This window comes from Ochotona curzoniae, unplaced genomic scaffold (assembly GCF_017591425.1).
Source record: "Ochotona curzoniae isolate NIBS_2020 unplaced genomic scaffold, NIBS_Ocur_1.0 scaffold_1037, whole genome shotgun sequence".
Lineage (NCBI taxonomy): Eukaryota > Metazoa > Chordata > Mammalia > Lagomorpha > Ochotonidae > Ochotona > Ochotona curzoniae.
This window is the reverse complement of record NW_024467083.1, coordinates 29246744-29263210: the sequence shown is the minus strand read 5'-3', so window position 1 is coordinate 29263210 and position 16467 is coordinate 29246744. Positions and strand designations below refer to the sequence as shown.

Sequence of the window (16467 nt, the reverse complement as noted above, 5' to 3'; positions counted from 1 at the left end):
GTGTTGCTTTCAGTTTGCATTTGGATGATCCTATGTGTTCAGGCACTCTTGTTAGCAGTTTCTCATCAAGGATGATATCCTAGGCTGCTTCGTTTTCCTTTTTTGGTAAGATGTATTTATTTTATTTGAAAGGCAGAGTTACAAAGAGAAGGATTGAGAGAGAGAGGGAGATCCTTCATCTGCTGGCTAACTCCAAACAGTTGTGATGGACCGAGCTCAGCAGATCCGAGGCCAGGAGCCAGGAGTCTTCGCCAGGTCTCCCACACAGGTGCAGGGTCCCAAGGCTTTGGTTCATCCTCTGCTGCTTTCCCAGGCCACAAGCAGGGAGCTGGATGGGAAGTGGAGCAGCTGGAACTTGAACTGGATGCCAGTGTCTCAGGTGAAGGATCAGTCAGCCATGCTAACATGCTGAGGCCTGTTTCAGGCTTCTTACATGGAACTGAATTTTGAAAGGGCCAAAGAGCCCCATAGGGCACGATCCCTGGAACTCACTCAGTGGTGCAGCGTTGGTCAAAGCAGGCTCCCCTGGTGAGCTGACATTTGGGTAGCAGCTGCAGCCATGCAGGGCCCACTGCAACACGAAGAACCATGCATTCATCCTGCAAAGGCTGGTCCACTGAGGATCACTGTTTAATGACCACCCGCCTAGACCAAACACGACTGTTTGATGCTCAGGTAGTGATGCCAAATGGGCACTTGGCTGGCAGCATCTTGATCACAGAAGGAGAGGGGTGCAGGCTGCAGAAATGGACTGGGGTTTCATCTGCATGCGTTGTGGCACCCTGGTGAATTACCCCAGCCTTTGGGGTTCCAGAGCTATGGGAAGCTGGGGAGAGGAATCCTTGGCCTGGGGGGGGCGGCTTCTACTCCCCTTCCCCGCTGGCCTGTGATGCATGCCGCTCCCTGCCACTCCCCAGCCATCTCAGCGGAGCCACAGACATGGGGGTGGAGGTTAGGATGCCACTTGCCCAGGATGAAGGACAGGAAACTTTTCCACTTCCTGTTTGCCACCTATAGGAAGGAATGCTGAGAGGGAAGGCCCACGCTGGCATGGCCTCACTGCCTGAAGGAAGGACACCAAAAGCAAGGCTAAGCTTAGTATTTCTGCAAGCAAGGAGTGATTTCTGGCCTGCCTCAGAGCAGCAGGGAAGACCAGGCAGAAGGCCCCGACTCTGTCTAGGCAGGAAGCCAAGAAGGGGAAGGGCTGAGGGTCTACACCACCGAGTGTACAAGCACTGCCTGCTGCGCTGAGCGTCTCTCCCTCCTCCCCCGCCAGAAGCTTTATGGAGACATCGCTTCGCTAGCTAGCTCTCGTTGTTTGCTTAGTTGCACCAGCCTCCGAGGTTCTGATTTTAGGAGGAGTTGTGAATCTGCATTCTTCAATTTTTCCCAACCCGGAGGCAGTTCTCCCCACTCCTGCTACCCCTCCCACATCCTATTTTTAAACAGGTCCTGCTGATTTTCCCACTCTCCCATCCCCACTTCCCACCCCAGGGTTGTGATGGGCTGGGGGTTAGGCACATCCAAGACTTTTCGGCTCCATCGCTCATTTCCCGAGTGGAGCTGGGCTACACTAATTGACCTCGAGGGTCGCAGCTGTGCTAAGTTGGGTGTTTGTTAGATCTCGTTAGGCTTGTAATTAGTGCAGGGAAATCTAGGTCGGAGGCAATGGCTTGAAGGGATGGTCTCCAGGGGCTGCAGTGAAGGTGGGGAACAGCAAACAGGTTCCTCCTTCAGTGGGGTGAGCCAAGGACAGACAGCGGTGGGACGAGCGGTTCCTACAGAGGAATAAGCACAGGGTCACGTGCAGAAAAGGCGCTCAAACTCAGCTCTCTGTGTGTGGATGTGTGTGAGTGTGTGTGTTTGCGTTTACTCGGGTTTCCTTCCAACATCTCCATATATGGTGTGGCTCTAGAGCAGGCCGCGGATTGGCTGCTGTTGTTGGGAGACGGGGAGGTAAAAAAGGAGGCAGAAAAAGAAATGGACCAAGCTTAGGGAAAGGAGGGAGGAGGAGGAGGGGCAGTGAGCGAGCTCTGAGGCTGAGAGAGGGGTGGAGGGTCTTTGGGACTGATCTCTGGGGAGAGCTAGAGAGCAGTTAGCAGAGTGCTGGGAGAGTGGGTGGGGGAAGGAGGTGACAGCTTTTCCCTTAGGGTCAACGCTCGGGGCATAGCATGTGTGTGGTTTGTGAGGGTTGAAGCAGCAGTTAGACAAACTTGGGTTTTTAATTTTTTTTTTTTCCCTCTCCCCGGTCCTTTTCATCTCAGACAACCTAAAGCTATGCTGTGGAACTAGCATGCAAATGAACTCATCAGCTTTCCAGGCCAATTCCTCAGCATTTCTCATTCAGGAAGCCCAGGGCTGCACCTCGTACAGCTCCTGTAAGCCCACCCGACCACCTGGAGGAGGGAAATGTCCCATGCCCTAGCTCTGCATCCGGCATCTCCCCTTCTCATTCTGAGCCTCCCCAAAGTGTCCCTTCTCCACATTGTGTAAGAAGGCAGTTTAGCCAAGTTGGGGGGAAGGGAGGAAGCATCCTGAAAGGTGACCACGAGCAGCTGCACGGTGACAAAGTGGAGTGGTTCCAGAGTCATAGAGCTCTTTTCCCTGCTACTCTATCCACCCATTTCCCACAAAACAGTGATTGGGAGGAAGGGAGGGGAACCAGCCTGGCGTCCCCTTCCTCCCGACACAGCCCTGGGCTTGTCGCACGCACTCACAGAGGCCATGCCAGTGTGCACCACATGGGTTGTTTTCTTCCCCCCGGGCGGGGGAAGCGCATCTTTGTGTGATGCTTTGATATTCGTAAGGACCAAGGATCATGCTTTGCCACCGCCCTCATTGTATCTCTTGCCTTTATGGGGGCACCTGGCACTTTGTCCTTTACAGGGAGGTCAGGGGCCAGCCTGTGGCCTGGATTAGGTGTATGGACCGAAGAGCTGGTCATCTGCCCAGGGCCCTCACCATCAGTGTGTGCTCTCCAGTTGGGCTTCACTGCTCACCCACACAGCTGCTGCCAGTGCCATCTGTTGACCTACAGGCATTTCCGATTCAATGCTGCAGTCTGTACAGGAGAAAAATGGGCACTCAGAAAGCTGTGTTTCATGTTGAGCCTCATAACTAGTAAGTGGCAGAGTCAGAATTTGAATCCAGATCTGTCTGGTCTCTATATAGGTTAATTTCCCTGGCTGGTGGCCTGGACGCCCCAGTGGTTGCCACAGCACTGGAAGCTGGTATGACGGCCTGAAGACCTCCGGGATGGGCTCCAGCCCTTTGCCAGGTCCCTCAGCTTTCTTGTGTGCTTCCTCTGGCCTGCTATCCGCCTCTCCTGTGGACTCCTTTTCTGGGAGCCACAGATGACTGACATGTTGGAATAATGTTATTCTTGCTTTTGTCTTTTTTACTCATTATGTGGGAGCAATAAAGAAGAAAGGGAAAATGCTGGTAAAGCCAAATTAATACATAGCTGGAAATTTATAAAAGGAAAGTATAATTTTAACTCAGACTTTCAACAGTTGCCACAATGGGCTCTGTTTGCTGTGCTGTGTTGTCTGAGAGAGCCTGGATCTCCTCCCCCATGCCCCAGGAGGACACTAAGGTGTTGCTTCTGTACTTTCCATCATCCAAGCTGTATCCTTGCTCCTTGCCAGGAACCACAGGCTGAGCCTAGGGAAAAATCCCAATGGGAAGCGACTCTCCGTTCCCTCGAGACTGTTCAGCGTGGATTTATCCATCCTGTTTCTGTGAGTTGTAGCAGTAGTATCAGCGCAGAAAAAGAGGTGATGCCTGGTGTCCCCCAACCTCCAAGGGCCTTCCCCTCCCCTTCGCACCTGGCTTCCCAACATCAGTGCAGCCTCGCTGTTGGGCAGTACCTAAAACTGGGCTGCCCCAGGTGAAGCTCTGGATTTTGGCTTTGGCAAATGAGACCCACAAAACCAGACAGGGTACACTTCAGAGCTTTAAAAGCTCATTTGTGTGACTCCCCAGCCTCTGATCCCCCTTTTTGAACCTTACAATCTTAGTAACCTTGGAAGCAGTAAACACAACGCCTTGGATGGGACCTGCCAGGACCAAGAGGGCAAGGTGGGCTGGCAGTGTCCAGGGCTACCAGGAAGGGTGGTGGTGCAGGCACATGTTTTTCTGAAGCTGGGGCTGGACTGATGTGGGAAGAGGTTTGAGGAAGGAGAGGGAGAGGCAACAGGAAGCCCTCACTTGGCCAAAAGAGGAACCCAGACATGTTTGGTTTCTCCTCCATCCTACCCTCACGGCAGCAGTTTCATTCTTAGCTCAGAGCCTGCATGGGGCGAGCTGTCCCTAGTTCCTCTGAGTAGGCTCCATCCTCACAATGACCACACTGGTCTGTGAATCAGTGGTGGGGAGGGGAAGGGGCAAGAAACATCGCCAAGCAAGAAAGCTCAATTCCAACCAGAAGCTATGAGCAGCCCGTATCTGGGTACTGGGACTTTTCATTCACATGTCTTCCTAAGAACAGGGATATGACTTTTGTGTACCATGGACAACTGGCACTAGCCTCTGTGCCCCTAGACCTGGAGATGGGCAGCTCAAATTTCACCCTCAGATTGAAATCCTCCACTGGGACATAGAGGACTTCTGTGCACATGCAAGCCTGCTGTGGAACGGAGCAGACCGTTATCTCCGTGACCCCTTCTCGCCGCTGTGCAGGTAACACAGCTATAGGGGTCACGGCCTCCTCCCATCTCAGAGGGCAGCAAGGAGGACAGCGTGGGCAAGGGGCCTAAGGGTGTATGTCAGGCATCAGCAAGAGAGCAATGATTTGATTGTGTGGTTTTTTTTTTTTTTTTTGATTGAGGTAAATAAAAAAAGCTTTGTCCTGAAACACTTGGAAATAAGTTTGTCCATCTCCATAGAGTTCTAGATTCTTCACATGAGGCTCTTTCGGTACTGGCTGTGCGGGGCAGTCTGTCTGGGCTGGGACTCAGAGGGCTGCAGATCCATCTGTCTGTACAGGTCCCTTAGCTCGCGGACTTCCTGCAGCACCCTCTTGGCCTGGCTCCAGTTCGAGGACGCCTCTCCCAGCAGCCGTTCCGTCTCCTGCAGCAGCTGCTCCGACTCCGAGTCGGGTGGAGACCGAGGGGGATCCTTGGCCTTTCGCTTCCCGTCTCCCAGTCCCTGGACCTCTGCCAGTAGCTCCTGAGTCTTCTCCAGTTTCCTTGCTACCAAGTCCTGAATCCGAGACAGCTGCCCTGGGAGGGGCGGGACGGATGAGGCGGAGGGCTGATCTGCTCGCAGCTGGAGGGTGCGGGCTGGGGCAGCGTCCCGCTGGGACAGGATCTCCTCTAGGGAGGCGCAGCGGCTTTTCTCGGTGGGAGTCAACTTCTTGGGCGCCTGTGGGGTGTAGGTGGCCCCCCTGTCTGGCTTCTCCCAAGGTTGGGGAAGCCTGCCAGCCCGGTCCGAGTCAGCTCTCCTCCTACTGCCGGCCAGCTGAGCCACGGACTTGTCCAGGTCCACCCGAAAGTTCTCAGCACAGGAGGTTGTGTCCTCAGGGGAAGGGTCTTCCTCTTGGATCAGGTCCAAGGTCAGCATGCCATCTGAGGTAGAGGTTGAAGCCTGGGGTGTGGGGGGGAGGGAAGGGAATGGGAGTGAAGGGGCTAGACTGGAAGCAGCTGGGAATTCAGGAACCACTGCCTCAAAGGCCACTCCCCTCCTCAACCTGAGAAGCAGGCCCCTTACCAGAGCCCATCTACTTTGTTCTATTGCTCTTAATGTCTTCCACCCTACCACACCCTTTCTAAGGGACCTCCCACGCAGGATGCCCACCCGCTCACTGTCCCCTTCTATCAGGGTTCTCCTGGCCGGGACCTCAGCCTCCTTTGCTATTTGGAACTTGGAACTGCTTGTCTTACCATGAAACTTGGACTCTGTTATCAGAACAGTCTAATTAAAGAAAGTAGTGAATGTATTTAGTTCTTCAAATGTAGTTACACGTGCAACTCTAACACCCTTGAAGCAAACCTTCAAGGGAGGCGTGACCCCTGCCCCATTTTGTTAGGAGACACGCAGCTTCAGGCAAGCAAACGGTGAACAGCTCCAACTCGGGTTCTGTCGCATTTTTTCCTGGTATGTCTCTGACTGCCTCTCTCAGGGGAGTGAACGCCATCACTAGGTTTGTGTGTCATGAGATTCCTTGAGGTCCTCCCTCCGAATGCCTGCGGTCACGTAACTGACCATCAGGACAGCTGGCCACCGGAGCGGAGCGGCCACCGTCTCGTGCAGCAGTGCACTCTTTCATCTGTTGCTTTTCTGGGGGTTTATCTCCCTCCCCCCACCCAAAGATGACAAAGGGGCTGAGAGCAGGTGCTGACCACAGTTCTGCCTAGGGGGATCGGGCGGGGGGGGACGGACACTGTGAGACCGGTGTCCATGCCATCTCTCGCACAAGCGCCTCTGGTGCTCATAGTTCTGTCTGAGATGGACTGATACAGAACCAGCCCTCTGAAAACGTTCACCTTCTTCATCATACGTACCACAGCCATTAGGTGCCCCCGTGTTGGGGGGCGGCGAGAGTGTTGGATTTTCGCCCTGTCTCGAGTTGGGTGGGCCAGATAGCTGTCCTCTTCAACGGTGACCTGGAGAGAGGCACTGTGAGGCCTGGTGCCTGTCCCCAGGCCCACCAGGCAAGCCCTGAAGCCTGGACATCCCTGGACTGAGAAACAAACCCACTCTATTAACAAATCCACTGGCAAAAGGATGTTACTGGACACAAAGGGGCTCCTTGAGCTGAGCCATGACCTCATGCCTCAGGAGGCAGGGAGCAAGGATCTGAAGGACTGAGAGGGAAGGTTGAGAGGGAACAGAGGCTTGGGAGGGAGAGCAGTGACTGGAGCTGGTGAGGAGCCAGCATGGGGGCCTGCACCCTGACCCTCTTCCCTGCTCCCCAGTCCCTCTCCCCACGGTGAGCCCCTGACCTCATCCAGGATCCGATTCTTGGCACGGGTGATGGCGGAGTTGAGGGCGTTGATCCACGATTCCTTCTCTTCTGGACTCACTGCCAGGAAGATCAGGTTGGGTGCCTGTGAGAACAAGATCTGTGTTGCAGCCAGGGTTTCAGAGTCAGTGTCTCAGGCTGACGGTGAGGAAGTAAGAAATGGTGTGTCATTCTTACAAGTCCAGCTCTGGGAAGACTGGTCATCTATATTCAAGCAAGGCCTGCCTTTGTTCCTGTGAACTGCTGCAGCTTGGCAGCTGTTTTAAAAATGACCAAGGAAAAGTCAGGGCCTGGCGTGATGGCTCAGTGGCTAAATCCTCGCCTTGCACACACCGAGATCCCATATGGCCGCTGGTTCATGTCCTGGCTGTCTGTCTTGTGCAGCGAACATCCAGCCCTCTGCTTGTAACCCGGCAAAGCAGCAGAGTACGACCCGAAGCCTTGGGACCCTGCACCTGTGTGGGAGACCCGAGGAAGCTCCTGGCTTCGGATCAACTCAGGCTCCGGCTGTTGCGGCCACTTTGGGAGTGAACCAGCAGTTGGAAGATCTTTCTATCTCTCCTCTGTGTAAATCTGACTTTCCAATAAAGATAAATTTTAAACAAATAAACGAACAAACAAACATGATCAAGGAAGAGCCGAGAAGCAAGGGTACTGGACATTAACACAGCTCTGGAGAGCATTCCAGGAGGCTCAGTGAAGAATGGCAAATCTTTAAATACAGCAGGCACGGCTTCGCTGGGTGCTTTGACGCAGAGAGAATCACACTGAGAAACAACGGAGGGATCGGTGAGTTTCTCCCTGGAGACACAGAAGTAGACACAGAGACAGGGACAGACACAGGAGAAAGAAGGAGAGAAAACATCTCTTGTGACGGAAGAGGCTGGCCTGCCTGGAGGGAAGGAAGTGGCCACGGTATTCTCAGGTTAAATGGTAAGGAGAGCAGCTGAGAGCTTCTGAGGCAAGACGGCGAGGGAGAGCAGCTGCAGGAGGAAGCTCTCTCCTCCCCTCCCTGGCCCCGCAGCCGAGGCGGCAGGACAGACTCACCGTGTTCCCCGGCTGCTTGGAGTGGGCAAGAGTAAACTTGCTATGATTTTTCTTGCTCCTGCTCTTGGATTTCCGAAGCTCTTCACACTTCTCATAGTCACTCAGGTCAAACACCTCTTGAATGTTTTTCTCATCTTTTACCTAGGGGAGGGTTGGGGGTGAGAGGCCGAGGACCAAGTTAGTCAGGCCGTCCAGCCCAGGGATAGTTGGGATCCACTCTTGGGGACGACAGAATCCTGAGGGCATGACAGCACTGCAAAGGGCCAGCCTACACAGGCCGGGAGACTGGCCTCCTCCAGCGGGCGGCAGGACTTGGGTGCCCCCATGTTCCGATTCCTCAGGCAGGTTTCCATCTAAGACTTCTTAGCTCTAGCCACCCCTTAGCCACTCTATTATACTGAAGCATCCCTATTCTGTTCCCAAACAACACAGTGCCCGTGTCCTTAAGGCTCATATCCTCAAAGGGACATGGAGAACAGGCTGACCTGATCCCCCTCAAGTGAGCCAGGCCGGAATGCACTTGATGATCCGGAAGATAAAGGCAGGGCTGGTGGCAGGAACCAGAAAGACCTCCCAGTCACATGTTTACACTGTATCTTTATTTTTACTTTTTTTTTTTTTTCTTCAGGGAGGGAGAGAGGATGAGAAAAGGAGAGATCTTCCATCTCTGGTTTACTCCCTAAATGGTTACAACAGTTAGTGCTGGGTCAAGATGGACTCACGAGCCCCTGGAACGCAAGCCAGGTCTCCCATGGAAGGTGGCAGGGACCCAGCCCTTGAGCAGCACCTGCTGCCACCTAGAAATGTACATTAATTAGTCAGAAGCTGGACTTTGGAAGCAGAGCCTAGGACTTGAACTTGGGCACTCTAGCATGGGATGTGGTGTCCCAGGCAGCTTCCTCAACCACTGAGCCAAATGCCCACTCCACAGCACAGCTTCCTTACTCTACCTCGCTCCACTGTGCCATCGCCATAAAGACAGCAACACCCTGTCTTCTGTGTGGGTTGACTGGGATAGGATACGAAATACAACTCTCCTCCCATCCCTCCTCACTCATTCCAAGGAATCATGACCGTCAGACCTAACCTGCCCAGCCATAAAATGTCATCTGATTCAACCACCTCTCTCTGGGGACAAATGTACCCAGGCCCTGCTTCCAAGATTGCATTGCGGGCTGGTATCTTTTTTCACTTTGAGTGACCAAGCCCCATTGTCCAGGAACCTTTTCTGAGTATCTAAACTCGGCCCTTCCTGCTGCACTCACGCCGCTCCGGCCGACAGTCGGATGTTAACACTTGTGGCCCATCTAATCAGAGTCCACACGTCTATCTGTATCCTCCAACCCCAATCAGTTTGTTCTGAGCATCACGGAACAAATTCCACTAACATTTCTTCAAAGGTCTATTTTAAGTCTCACAGAGTTTTCTTCTCCTTTCCCCTAAGAGGGTGCTCGCTGTAGTTCTGGTATTCCAAAGCTGTGGTTTGTGGGCTTGATCTGCTTGCAATCACTAGAAGTACCAGACAGGAGACTCAGTCACCAGTCCTGAGAGAGCAGCCTCTTCACTCTCTTGCTATCGAGCCTGGGGCTGAGAACGCCCCAGCCATGCGCTCGTCATGTTCTCCTGGGAGGAGATGGGGAACTCCAAGGACTTGTTAAAGTGGAGTCGACAGGTAAAAGCAGTCTCATGTCTAGCTGGGAAGACATCCACCCTCGCTGAATGGAATCATTTCATAAAATGGCCCCCACTTTCCAGCTCTGACGTAAGAATCTTGTGTACGGAGGTGACCTCACTCATCCTACTGGCTCTCTTTGAGGTAGAGAAGTATTTATTTCATCCAACAACCCAACGACAGTCTTGCATCTGCTCAGCGTTTTGAACTGCTAGTGGTTGGGGCTAGTGTAACGGCTCAACTGGCAAACCTTCCACCTGCAAGTGCTGGCTTATGTCCTGGCTGATCCACTTCCTATCCAGTTCCCTGCTTGTGGCCTGGGAAAGCAGTGGAGGATGGCCCAGGGCCTTGGGATCCTGCTCCTACATGGGGAGACCTGAAAGAGGCTCCTGGCTCCTGATCAGTTCAGCTCTGGCTGTTGCAATCATCTGGGGAGTGAACCAGCAGATGGAAGATCTTTCTTTCCTTCTCCCTGTAAATCTGTCTTTCCAGTAAAACAAATAAATCTCTTTAAAAAAATGAACTGCTGCTGGGCCTGTGCACTGTTGACATAAAAAGATGAATACTCATGTAATCTTGTTCAAGACAATGAGTGCCCATACATCTCTCTGCTTCAGCAAGGGTTGGCCATGCCCTTTCCTGCGGTCCCTAATTAGAGGCAGAGAGGAGACCAGGGTTCTTGGAGGATTATGGGTAAAAGAATAAGGTGCTGGCCACGGGCACCTAAGAACAATTCCCAGAAATGTGGGTGCAGGCCTCAGGGAGATGCCTCAGCCTTGTTCTCCACCTGCCTTCACAGGACTCAGTCTATCAGCACAGGCCAGAGCGCTTGGAGAGGAAGGTGCTGGGGGTGGGTAGGGCCAGGGTAACTCATTCTGTTTTCATAGGGAAAGGAAAGGGAAGGGAAGAGAAGGGAAAGGGAGTATTCTGGCTTGGACACAGGCTGATAAGAAGCTCTGGGGAGCATTGGCCACTGAGCCAGATCAGTGTTGGGGGTGGGGAGGTGGTAGGAGACGGAGGCAGGAGGTGGAACAAGTACGTTCCAGGACCCAGCCCGGGAGACGGACGACCTCAGCAGCCCTGTTCTCTACTGTGGCCCGTCCCCACCCCGCATTTAATTCCCCAAGACTCATTCACAATTACCCTTCTTCCACACTGGCCCTTCTGTTCCTGTGATTCTCTGACCTTGGCCCACAAAAAGGAATGCTCCTCACTCACCAGAAGGGTTCCCCTGAATCCCGTTTTCTCTGCTGTGAGGTCTCCCTGAGGCCCAGGCCTGCTCCCAAGGCATCCTTGACTCCTCTTTCACAAAGGTGCTGTTGCCCTGAGAATGGGTACACTGATTCATAACCCACAACAAGAAATTCTAAAGTGGAAACAGTTACGGGAGAGCCCACCTTTACCCAGCGGGAGTAACAAAAGGGACTGGTCAGATCTTTGGTGTGTTAGAGATTTTCTTGCATGAACACATACACCCCTAAACATTACATTACGCTTTGTCTTCTCTAAATCTTCAACCTGCTGGCTAGGGAGCTTTAGAAGGTGGGCAGAATACATCCCATAATGCTCGGTCATTTTTTCCCTTTGCCCAGACCACTGCTCCAGAGAAGGACTCACATACACACTGCTGTTCCCTCTTCTCCTAGACCCTTCCCGACAGAGGGTGACCGGTCCCGGGGGGCAGTCAGATGCTCCTGACTCACAGGACACCACCCACAGAGCGCTGAGCTCATTCCACCCTCTCCCCCCACCCCGTCTCTGCACCCCTTTTTCCACAAACAAGGACCAACCCTGCTTTTCTGCTCTCTGTGAAATACAAACAGGAAAGAAAAGGTCGTGGTGCTCCTATCCTTTCGTTGGTCTCATGTTTCCCTTTTGACGTGTAGGAAGTTCTCCCTCATTGCTCACCAGGGTTTCCTGCCATTATGAAGTTCGGGGAAGACAGGAGATAGACTGACCTCTGTGTGTGTGTGTGTGTGTGTGTGTTTAAACTGGAAAATTGTGGGGAAAACCTTGTATGGGAAGAAAACATAAAATCAATCTGACTGGGGCCAGTGCTGTGGCGCAGTGCACTAAACTTCTGCTTGTGGCACCAGCATTCCATATAGGCACTGGTTTGTATCCTGACTACTCCGTTTCTATCCAGCTCCCTGTCTGTGCCCTGGGAAAGCAGTGGAGGATGATCCAAGTCCTTGAGCTCCTGCACCTATATGGAAAAGTCAGAAGAGGCTCCTGGCCTCAGACCAGCTCAGCTCTGGCTGATACGGCCATTTGGGAAGTGAAACAGCAAATGAAGATCTCTCTGTTTCTCACTGTAACTCTGCCTTTCAAATAAAAATAAAATCAAACAAAACAAAACCACACGAAAACAAATGAACCAGCCTGCAAAGTGCTCCTGCACCCACCACTGCGTTGCTAGCTTAGTGCCAACAGCAGGGTCTGACCCCCTCGAGGGCCTGGTGGGTCGCGGTTCCCCCTGGGTTGCTTCAGTGCTGTTTTCAGATGAGCACTTTCTCTCGGACTGTGTGTGCGTCTGGTTTGATACCATAAAAGGCTTTATTTACCTAAATATAACCTACTGAATAAGAATGGCTACCACACAAAGCAGAAGAGGTTAGAGCTGAGGGAGGACTTCCCAGCTCCCTGGGTCAAGGGAACAGAGACTGGGGCAGACGCGGCCAGGCCAGCAGGACTAGAGGCCCCACTCCTAGCCTCTGCCCATGAGACCACAGGGTCAGGAAACCACTTCTACCCCATGGAGGACTACTGGCTCGGAACCGCCACAGGTTACCTATCCCAAGAGTTAGGTTGCACTTAGCAACCTGGGTTCTGGTTCCAACCCGGTGTGGTCTGTGGTCTATTCAGAGTTACATCAGGGCCTGGGGCTGCGGTAGGCAGGAAGGGGAAAGAACAGAAGCCCCTTACTACTTTGTTTCCTTTAAAGCAGCAGAGAACAAGTAACTATCTGCTACTCAGAAATATTCTCCTGAGGTCACAGGAAACCAGCCCTGGGCTGTCCAAAAGACTTTCAAAAACTGTGGAAAACATGAAATCCAAAGACATAACACTTCGAATTCTATGCGCCTCCCCCATCATCTGCACCTTTCACAAACTTCCGTAAAGCTACGGTTTCTGGGGTGCAGGGTGACTGGCGCGGTGCAGTGTGGCGTTCAGGGCTGCAAGGCCGGGAAGAACCGAGCGCTGAACCACGGAGAGAAATGCAAGCCCGGAGGTGGGCGGGAGGCCGCCAGGGCCGCTGAGAAACTCCTGGGACAGGGTGGCAGGGGTCAGCGCTGTCACCAGGAAGGGCTTAGTAAACAAGAGCCACGAAGAAGCAAACCTCAACTTGTAACTTGCACGCACTTCCACTCACTACAGACACCATGGGGTGGAGACCACTGAACTTGCTTGTTGGGGTGGGAGGCGTGGAGCCAAACATCACTGCAGGCAGGGGGTGAGGGAAGGGGGCAAAGATCAGCAAAGTGTGTGTGTGTGTGTGTGTAGGGGTGTCTGCGCGGCCAGGGCACCTACCTCCTTCTCGGAGATGTAGAGCTGGTCCCCTTTCAACACCACATAGCGGTTTTTCCAAATCTCCCTGAAAATCCCTTTCCCGCAGAATTTCCGGACCCAGCCGACCTTCTCCGGTGCTGCCGAGGGATGGTTTCCATCCTGCGGCCCCTGGCCCCGGGGGACAAGAGGAGAAACACAGGCTGGGGTGACTCCAGCCGTCGCCTCTTCTCCCTGCGCCAGCCCAGCCCGTCCCTCACGACCCACTGCTCCGCGCCCCCCGCCACAGGCAGGAGCTGGAGAGCAAGGTCGGCTCCCCACTCGGCGGTGCCCGGTGTCCCCCACCTCGCCAGCGCTCCATTCCTCCAGCAACACCCGAGTACGGCGCGGGGAAGGGGCTGCGCGGCCGCCGGGGGTGCGGGGAGAGGGGGCCCCAGCCCGCACCCCTCCCCCGCCGCGCCGGCACTAACGGCATCTCCTCGGTTTCGCTGTTATTTCTCATTGTCTCCTCACCAGCGTACAACGTCTGGCGAACCGGGCCAGCCGCCCGGGGCAGGCGAGGGTGCGGGTCGGCCGCAAACTAAGCCAAGTTGAAATCCGCCCCCCTCTCCCCTCTCCCGCAACGCGAGTAAACAAACAAAAGCTTTCCCTCTCCTCCTTCCCCCTATCCCCCTCGGTGCATGGTGGACAAGCCCGGCGCAGCCAGAGGCAAAAGCCGGCACTGGGGCGCGGCCGGGGGTTCGGGGGTCCCGCAGGCCGCCGCGACCACTCACAACCCCGACGGCGGGGCCGGGGTCGCGGGCGCACCAAGTGAGCGCGGAGGTCTGAGGGCCGGCGGCGGCGGCCGTGCACTCACCCTCTTGGCAGAATTGTTCTTCTTCATCATTCCAGGCAGGCGAGGGCGCGGGGCCGAGGGGCGGCCCGCGTCGGGGGGCCCAGGCCGCCTCGAGGGGCTCCTTCCCAACGGGCGGGTGTCGGAGATGCCCCGGCGTCGCCGCCGCCGCCGCTCCTCCTCCTCCCTGGCTCCCTCCCGCCCGCTCCCGGACTCTCCCCTTCTTTGTAGCTCCGGTTACACTAGAGGCCGGCCTCCCTCGCACTCGCACACACACGCACGCCCGCTCCCCGCCCCTCGGCGCCCTCCATCCCGGCGCCCACGCGGCCCGGGCCCCCGAGCGCGCCCCCGCCGCCCGCTCGCCCGGCCCGGCGCGCAGTGGGCGGCCCGGCCCGCGCCCCGCAGCTCCATCCGCGGGCCGCTGACGTTGCGAGTTCAGAATAAAGGGCGAATCGCGGAGCCGCAGCCAGTGCGCTCCCCCGCCCCCCGCCTTTGTTTCCGACTCGGCGAGGCTGAGGCGGACCCGAGCCCCGCCGGAGCACGGCTCCCGGAGCGCGCGGGGAGCGGCGAGCCGAGGGAGAGGGACCCGCACACGCGGGCCGGCGGGCAACGACGCGGGCTGAGGCGGGAACGCAGAAGCAGAGCGCTCTGACGCCCTCCCCAAAGGCGGCCGGCGGGCGCGAGCCCACAGGGCACCTCAGCCCCGGCTGGCGTCGGCATTTCGCGCTGATCGGCATTAGCCTGGGTGGTGGGGACCGTGGCTGCGCAGGTCAAATGTTGCGGGGGGCTCAGGGGCAAGTTTCGTGCTGCTGCGTGTCAGGGGTGGGGTGCGTGAGTTGGGAGCAGAGTTCACAGGCGTACGCGTTGGCTGCAGCTTTCAAAGCGTCCGAGGCCTTCTTTGAGCTCCCCGCGAGGAACCCGGGTGTTGGGCTTTCCACGGCACCGGGAGAGAGGGAGGCTGAGGGATCGGCAAGTGCAGGCTCAAGTGGAACTCTGTCGCCGAAGCCACGAGCCGTTACGTACACCCAGTGGCTTGCCACGTGAGCGCCAGGTGAGGGTTAACGTCCCACCACCTGCAGAGCTCTCCCTGCTGCAAGGGTCGCGTCAGAAGCTACGGCGTCCACAGCTCTGGGATCCGGAGGAGGAAGAGTTCACGCCCAGCGGGTGCCTGGATGGGGCGTGCTCAGCCGAGCTGTCCTCCTGCACCAGCGATGCCCGCAGGACACCTTCGCAGCTTGAGGCTTCCGACGACGGAGTTTGGAGGTGTCATCTGCCCTGTGGCCTTTGGTCAAGTCACAGTTTGTTTTCACGTGGCCATTCCTGCATATGTTACCTGGCGGGCGATGAGCTGCCCTTTCCACCAGCCAGGAAACTTAGGGGGGAATAGTGCGTGACCCGTGGAAAGTCGTCTGAAGAGAAAATTATTGTCCTCCAGTGCGAATTATGAAATAAGCAGATGAACACATTGCCTGGCATATGGTACGCACACAATAACTACAAAATGAATAAAAATTTCTGGTATAGAGGAGCAGGCCAAAGGGGAAAAATTCTCTATTTCCACGGGCTGTCTCAAGATAGAAGGAAGTGTTGGCTGATTTGAGGATACTTTGGCTTTTTGTAGCATTCTGCACAAGAGGGCGGGGCCGGTCTCTCCTAGCCCACTGTTTGCTCCTGGTCCAATAACGTTCCTTTCAACCTCCTTCCCCTTTTCCTTCTTTTTTTGATGGACACAGAGCTTCATCCTTTTAAAAATGGTCTTGAATGATGGAGGCCTTCAGGCACTCATGGAAAACAGGAATCATGAGAGAAGCTGCCTGGATTTCAAAACCATTTTGCACCAAAATATACCAAGTCCATTTTCCCATGAGCCTTTTTTTTTTAAAGTAGTCTCACATATTATTTCTTTAAATCTTTAGTGGCATCACAGGGCATATGAAGAGCAATTATTCCTGCTCCTTCTTAGCGAGGCTATGAGGCAGACCAGTAACTTAAGTTTTACGTGAGTTTCCAGTTCAGTGGATTAGCATCCACACACACATACTCAATTCCTTCAAAACATTACTTCCTCTTCCCCCCACCACTTCTATTACTTATCCCTCTGTTTATTAAAAGCAGTGAAAGGAACTGGTGATGTGCACAGTGGCTTACAGCGGCCACCTGTGCCGCTGCAACCCAAATAGGTGCCGGCTGCTCCACTTTTGATGCAGCTCCCTGCTAATGCGCCTGGCAAAGCAGCAGTTGATGGCCCAAGTGCTGGGGCCCCTGCACCATGTGGGAATGAAGCTCCTGGCTCCTGGCTTGTTGGGGCCATCCAGGGAATGAATCAGTGGATGGAAGATCTCCACCTCTCTAACTCTTTGGCTTTCTAAATAACTGAATTACTTTAAAGCAATAATAATAATAAAAAATTTACCCCAGGATATGTTCAGTTGTGAAGAAGGAAAA

At 54.7% G+C, this 16467-nt stretch overlaps 1 protein-coding gene across 1 annotated transcript; it reads right to left on the bottom strand.

Annotated features, from left to right (window-relative positions):
- Positions 1-4773: 4773 nt before the first annotated feature.
- Positions 4774-14375, bottom strand: PLEKHO1 (pleckstrin homology domain containing O1). Its single transcript, XM_040998754.1, has 6 exons — positions 14047-14375; positions 13215-13361; positions 8012-8152; positions 6945-7049; positions 6504-6605; positions 4774-5586 (listed from the first exon to the last, which is right to left on the bottom strand). Exons 1-6 carry the CDS (start codon positions 14074-14076, stop codon positions 4900-4902), a joined length of 1212 nt encoding a protein of 403 aa, XP_040854688.1. The 5' UTR covers positions 14077-14375; the 3' UTR covers positions 4774-4899.
- Between the last annotated feature and the right edge of the window lie 2092 nt (positions 14376-16467).